The sequence below is a fragment of the Pyrus communis genome, chromosome 17, assembly GCF_041283825.1.
Source record: "Pyrus communis isolate YQ-2024b chromosome 17, ASM4128382v1, whole genome shotgun sequence".
NCBI lineage: Eukaryota > Viridiplantae > Streptophyta > Magnoliopsida > Rosales > Rosaceae > Pyrus > Pyrus communis.
This window is the reverse complement of record NC_142581.1, coordinates 10,920,167-10,927,675: the sequence shown is the minus strand read 5'-3', so window position 1 is coordinate 10,927,675 and position 7,509 is coordinate 10,920,167. Positions and strand designations below refer to the sequence as shown.

The 7,509-nt window shown below is 41.4% G+C and overlaps 1 protein-coding gene across 1 annotated transcript; it reads left to right on the top strand.

Annotated features, from left to right (window-relative positions):
• Positions 1-2,327: 2,327 nt before the first annotated feature.
• On the top strand, positions 2,328-6,986 carry LOC137707951 (coatomer subunit beta-1). The gene is made up of 4 exons (XM_068446901.2): positions 2,328-4,583; positions 4,876-5,388; positions 5,998-6,083; positions 6,410-6,986. Exons 1-4 carry the CDS (start codon positions 2,532-2,534, stop codon positions 6,612-6,614), a joined length of 2,856 nt encoding a protein of 951 aa, XP_068303002.2. The 5' UTR covers positions 2,328-2,531; the 3' UTR covers positions 6,615-6,986.
• The last annotated feature ends 523 nt before the right edge of the window (positions 6,987-7,509 follow it).

Here is a 7,509-nt window from a genome sequence, read left to right as displayed (position 1 = left end):
ATAGAAAGACACAAGGCAAGATTGGTGGCTCGTGGCTTTACTCAAACATTTGATGTGGACTACAAAGAAACATTCGCCCCTGTTGCAAAGATGAACTCTGTAAGAGTACTACTTTCAGTTGCTGTTAACAAAGGATGGCCTATGTTTCAAATGGACGTAAAGAACGCCTTCTTACATGGTGAGCTTGAAGAAGAAGTCTTCATGAGGTTACCCCCAGGCCATCCTCAAAGTCATGAACCTGATCTTGTGTGCAGATTGCACAAATCAATTTATGGTCTTAAACAGTCACCAAGAGCTTGGTATGCCAAGCTAAGTTCAGTCCTCACAACGGTTGGTTTTAAAAGAAGCAATGCAGACTCTTCATTGTTCGTACGCACGGGCACTGCTGGGAAACTGGTCGTTCTTGTCTATGTCGATGATTTAATCATCACAGGAGATAACATGGATGAAATAACTAAGCTCAAGCATTCACTGCAACAACGTTTTGCCATCAAAGATCTTGGCATACTCAGATATTTTCTTGGCATCGAAATGGCTACCTCTCCCAAGGGTTTCTTTCTCAGCCAACGGAAATATGTTCTGGACCTTCTCAAGGAAGCAAACATGAGTGATGCTAAACCTGTCAATACACCTCTTGACACAAAACTCAAACTTAGCTTGGAAGGACAACCACTGCCCAACATCAGCTATTATCAGCGTCTTGTGGGTAAGCTGATCTACTTGACTATTACAAGGCCTGACATAGCCTATTCAGTAAGCATTGCTAGCCAATTTATGCACTCTCCCACCATGGAGCATTTTAACCTTGTCAAGAGACTACTTCGGTATCTCAAAGGTTCAATAGGTCGTGGCATCATCATGAAAAAGAATGAGAGCACTGAGATCACAGGTTATTGTGATGCTGATTGGGCTGGTAACTCTATTGATCGTAAGTCTACAACGGGGTATTGCACATTTGTGGGAGGCAATCTTGTTACCTGGAAAAGTAAAAAGCAAGCCGTAGTTGCTCGATCCAGCACTGAGGCTGAATATCGCGCCATGGCATCTACTGCCTGTGAACTAATATGGCTAAAAGGTTTGCTGTGCGACTTAGGTGTCTCTACTACTCAGTCCATGTCTCTTTTCTGTGATAACCAAGCGGCAATGCACATTGCGTCCAACCCCGTCTTCCACGAGAGAACCAAGCACATCGAAGTTGATTGTCACTATGTCCGTGCACAGGTACAATCACAGGTAATCAAAACTCATTTTGTCAAGAGCTACGATCAACTCGCAGACCTATTCACTAAACCTTTAGCATCACCTCAGTTTCAGCGGCTTCTCGACAAGCTTGGATCCATCAACCTCCTGGATCCAGCTTGAGGGGGAGTATTGAAAGTCCTATCTGTGTAATAGGGTTTGTGTCAACCCTAGTAGTGCTTTATCTAGTTGTATAAATGTCTTATCTTGTTGGCAGCTTGTTGGCAGCTAATAGGGTTTGTGTCAACCCTAGTAGTGTTTTATCTAGTTGTATAAATGTCTTATCTTGTTGGCAGCTTGTTGGCAGCTGGTTGACAGCTGATTGGCAGCTCCTTAATTCAAGGAGCTTAATTATGTTTCCTATGTCGACTTCTTAGCTTGATTCAAGGAAGTTCTAGGTTAGAGTCTTGAGTGTTGAGTGTAGTTTGCAACTCACTCAAACTCCTCTATATATTTGTATCATGTTTCTGTTCCTTGTACGACAACAATATACAAAATACACAAACTTCAAAAGTTAACACTAACCTTATGTGTCCTATGTCAAATGTTTCCTTAATTTACAACGCAACAAAATGATCATCTACAAATGGAGACCAACTATACAAAATACTTCAACAACTAGCAATGAGATGCGTACGTCTGAACCCTATCTACTAGTCACCTAAAGAGTTGCAACTCAAACTCAGCTAGCCTTTCCTATATCATCTGAAAATACATTTAAAAAAAAAAAAAAACGGGTGAGCATAGAATGCCCAGTAGAGTTTTTTGGGTAAGTTCGTAATCATTTAAATTCTTAGTGCATGCCTAAAAACAATAAGAGTATTTCAAAAACATTCAAATCCACTACTATTTTGATCCAACATGGGCAATATGCTTTAAAAATGCTTTGTGTATACATTAAAAAAAATTGTAATTAGTGAGAGTAACATTTCAAAAATCCAAAACTCCAAAACTCCAAATTGAAAACTTAACTCGCGCTTTTTCATTTAGTCCGAAATGATCCAACTTATTAGTTTGGTAAGGATTGCAACCCAACTAATATTATCCAACTCAACCTAAACCAACCCAGCCCAACCTAATTTTCCTTGACCCAACCCAACCCAATATCCTTCGGCCCGATCCAACTGTTCGTCTCACTCCCGCCCCCACCGCACTCTCTCTAGTCCACCAACACCAAACCCCCTCCATCTGAACAGACACCCAGATCTCCTCCTCCGCATTTCTCCGATTTAGATCCGAAGTAGCCCGTTTCGGATCCGCCGAGATCCAATCCCAGTTTCGGAGCTTTCCTAATGATGGAGAAGTCCTGCACTCTCCTGGTCCACTTCGACAAGGGCACCCCCGCCCTTGCCAACGATATCAAGGAAGCCCTCGAAGGAAACGACGTTGAATTGAAGATCGAAGCCCTGAAGAAGGCCATCATGCTCCTCCTCAACGGCGACACCATACCCCACCTCTTCATCACCATCATCCGCTACGTCCTCCCCTCCGAGGACCACACCGTCCAGAAGCTCCTCCTCCTCTACCTCGAGATCATCGACAAGACCGACTCCAAAGGCAAGGTCCTGCCGGAGATGATTCTCATCTGCCAGAACCTCCGCAACAACCTCCAGTCCCCCAACGAGTACATCCGCGGCGTCACGCTCCGGTTCCTGTGTCGCCTGAACGAGTCCGAGATCATCGAGCCGCTGATCCCCTCGATTCTCACCAATTTGGAGCACCGCAATCCGTTCGTGCGCCGGAATGCGGTCCTGGCGATCATGTCCGTGTACCGGCTGCCGCAGGGGGAGACGTTGCTGGACAGCGCGCCGGAGATCATAGATCGGTTCTTGGCGTCGGAGCAGGACCCGTCGAGTAAGCGAAACGCTTTCCTTATGCTGTTTAATTGCGCGCAGGATAGGGCTGTGAATTACTTATTTACACATATCGATAGGATTATTGATTGGGGGGAACAGTTACAGATGGTTGTGTTGGAATTGATCAAGAAGGTCTGTAGGGTTAATAAAGTTGAGAAAGGGAAGTACATTAAGGTTATAATCTCGTTGCTTAATGCCCCGTCTAGTGCCGTTGTTTATGAGTGTGCCGGAACCCTTGTGTCTCTGTCCTCGGCACCTACTGCAATTCGGGCAGCTGCCAATACGTATTGTCAGTTGTTGTTGTCGCAGAGTGATAACAATGTGAAGTTGATTGTGCTAGATAGGGTTAGTGAGCTTAAGGCTTCGCACAGGGAGATTATGGTTGAGTTGGTTATGGATGTTCTAAGGGCACTGTCAAGTCCGAATGTTGATATTAGGAGGAAGACTCTTGACATTGTGCTTGATTTGATTACCCCCGCGAATGTTGATGAGGTTGTGATGATGTTGAAGAAGGAGGTCGTGAAGACTCAGGGCGGGGAACTTGAGAAGAATGGGGAGTATAGGCAGATGTTGGTGCAAGCGATTTACGCGTGTGCTGTTAAGTTTCCTGAGGTGGCAAGCACAGTTGTGCATCCTTTGATGGATTTCTTGGGCGATTCTAATGTGGCTTCAGCACTGGACGTGGCAGTTTTTGTGCGTGAGATAATTGAAACCAACCCCAAGCTGCGTGTTTCTATAATAACGAGGCTGCTGGATACTTTCTACCAGATCCGCAATTCCAGGGTGTGTACTCATGCTCTATGGATTATCGGCGAGTATGCTCTCTCGCTTTCGGAGGTTGAGAGTGGGATTGCAACCATTAAGCAGTGTCTTGGGGAGCTTCCATTCTACACTGCTTCTGAGGAAAAGGAGGCACAAGATGCTTCAAAGAACTCTCAGGTGGTAAGCTCGAGCACCGTGTCTTCTAGGAGGCCTGTGATCCTTGCAGACGGGACCTATGCGACCCAATCTGCTGCACTGGAAACTGCTATGTCTGCACCTGTCCTTCTTCAAGGATCTCTGATTTCTGTGGGGAACTTGAGATCATTGGTTCTCTCGGGTGATTTTTTCCTTGATTCAGTCGTGGCTTGCACATTAACAAAGCTTGTTTTAAGATTGGAAGAGATTCAGCCTTCAAAGGTTGAAGTGAACAAGGCAACCACACAGGCATTGTTGATCATGGTCTCTATGCTGCAACTGGGTCAATCCTCAGTCCTTCCACATCCGATTGATAACGACTCTCAAGATAGAATTGTCCTTTGCATCCGATTACTATGCCATAAAGGTGAAGAAGTAAGGAAGATATGGCTAGAGTCATGTAGACAGAGCTTTGTAAAAATGCTTGCCGATAAGCAGCTCCGGGAAACAGAGGAAAGTAAAGCTAAGACCCAGATATTGAATGCACAACCCGATGACCTTATTGATTTCTACCATCTCAAGAGCAGAAAGGTAAGGCAGAATTATGTTTCTCGCCTTTGGCACTCATTGAAGTAAATACCCAATCAAGTAATTGATATTGTTTCTTTATGACTTTTTTTTCATGTTCCGACTTGCTTTAGATATTGAAGCATAACATTTTTCTTGACTATTTAATGGTAATTTAGCAGTTTATAAAACTGTGGTACAAACAACCTAGTGCAATTGCAATACAGTTTATAATGTTGAATTCAGATTGACCACCAAAACGATCATTTGTATCACAAGCTTTTGGATGTTTTTCTTATATGCATATATTTTTCAGGGCATGAGCCAGCTTGAGTTGGAGGATGAGGTCCAAGATGATCTCAAACGTGCTACTGGAGAGTTCACAAAGGATAATGATGATGCAAACAAGCTCAACCGCATTCTTCAGCTCACAGGATTCAGTGATCCTGTTTATGCTGAAGCATATGTTACAGTTAATCATTATGACATTGTTCTTGATGTTACTGTCATCAATCGAACAAAGGAAACCCTTCAGAATTTGTGCTTGGAGTTGGCCACTATGGGTGATCTCAAACTTGTTGAGCGTCCGCAAAACTACACTCTAGCTCCGGAATCAAGCAAACAAATAAAGGCAAACATTAAGGTCTCTTCAACTGAAACAGGAGTCATATTTGGTAACATTGTATACGAGACTTCTTCAAATGTGCTTGAGAGAACGGTTATTGTCCTCAATGACATCCATATCGATATAATGGATTACATCTCTCCTGCATCATGTGCTGATGTAGCATTTAGGGCAATGTGGGCTGAGTTTGAGTGGGAGAACAAGGTACACTGATTTGATATGTTTTTGCATTATTTTCTGTGCTTCATTGATATGATCATTAGGTGCTTCTTCGAGAAATGGTTTCACAATGGCTCTTAAGGATCTGATTTTTTTTTTTAAACAATCATTTGATAGTTTATGGGTGGTCAGCGTTGGTGATGATTACTGCAATATGTGCTAGCACTGTTTTAGTTATGCTTATTTTTGAATGCTAGTAGTATTGTCTCAAACCCATGCATTGTGGGCAACTGGTCTGAGTTAAAATCTCAATACGACAGCCATCTAGCCTCAGAATCACTTTTCTCGTTCTAGTAAAATACATATTCTATTTTATGTTGCGTGGCTGTTGCACCACAAATGATGCAAATTTATTCATTTCTTTGTTGTTATATATTCACTGTTGGACATTTAGATTGTGCTTCTGAATCATTGTTGGGTCATGAATCATCTTTTCATAAATGTGTTGCTCGTTTTATGAATGATAGTTCTCATGGATTTCTTTTTCATTCTCACATCAAAAAGCAATGTGCATCTTATATGTCCTTATTTAGTTTTGTTCCTTGATAGATGCACTTGGATTCTACTATGCATTAACACACTTGTGTTTCCCAGGTTGCCGTAAATACTGTTATTCAAGACGAGAAGGAATTTCTGAACCATGTTGCAAAAGCGACTAACATGAAGTGCCTGACTCCACTGTAAGTTTTACACTATCAACTATGTTGGTTACTCTGTTAGACTGTTACATATGAAATTATTACTTAAATAGATACACACAATCATACATAGCTATGGTCTTATGCAAGCATACGAAGCTTAACATATGAATATATAATTACACAACAATCGTTTAAGAAGTTGAAGTTGGCTACTTTAGTTACATGTTGGTCATTTTTCAAGTGTGATACACATGCATGTAACATGCATCCAAGAGTAGGAGCAATTCCTCTAGTTTCTTATGCATTCTTGGTGGATAATTGATGGTTCATTAATTCCTGATCATCCCTTACTAATTGGGCATTAGATCGGCACTGGAAGGAGAGTGTGGAGTCCTCGCTGCTAATTTGTATGCAAAGAGTGTTTTCGGGGAGGATGCTTTAGTGAATGTGAGTGTTGAGAAACAAGCAGATGGAAAGCTAAGTGGATACATCAGAATCAGAAGCAAGACTCAAGGCATTGCCCTCAGTCTTGGGGACAAAATCACCTTGAAACAGAAAGGCGGCCCTTGATCGAACATTAACCCTAATTTTGCAGCTGTTCTGCCTTCTTCAACCTTGCGAGTACGAGTCTGCTTATTGCAGCCCGAGGCCTACCTCCATTCATCGTGCTCTTACATCCATGTTTTTCCTTAGGATCAAGTTTGTTATAGGAATTTTTCGGTTTCTTATGTCATTGCCATGGATGTTACAGTCTAGCTCAATTCTTTTGATCAATGCCTTTCCCAGTAAGTGGATAGATAGGACATATTTTACTATCCACAATATATTCAAAGTAAATTTGTAGTGATGTCCACCTTACACATTTCTATTGTCAAATGTAATGTTTCATGTTTTAACTTTGTAATAGCTGTTGCTATCAGTCCACCAGTTTTTGTGCCAGCATTTTTCGCTCGTTGCGTTATTCATTTCACGTCCAAGTTTATTGACCCATTTTGCTTTACGGGGTGTAGTCAAACTAAGATTTTAAAGGATTTTAAAAGTGATAGATTTGATAGGATTTAAGAGGATTACAGATTCCTACAAAATTCGTATGGATTTTTAAAGAATTTGAATGGATTGTGGTGGATTGTGGTGGAAGGATTTGAAATCCTAAGATCAACTTCAATGGTGGGCTAAAAGCTAAATTACCCTCTAAAATTTCCCTCCAAACTCACTCCAACCCAAGGGGAAATTTTGGGTTAAATGCTAAATGCTAAATCAATGCCAAATTCCTCCCAAAATTTAGCCTAGAAATCAGAGTGGACTCCACCCAATATTTATCGAAATTTAAATTTTTTTAGATTAAAATATTTATAAAGTTAATTTACAATGGTCTACATATTTATTTTTTAAAACAAATTTAATTTAACAAAAAAATTAGCCTAAATTCATTCTTTAATAATCCCGGTCTAAAATTTTAGGCTAG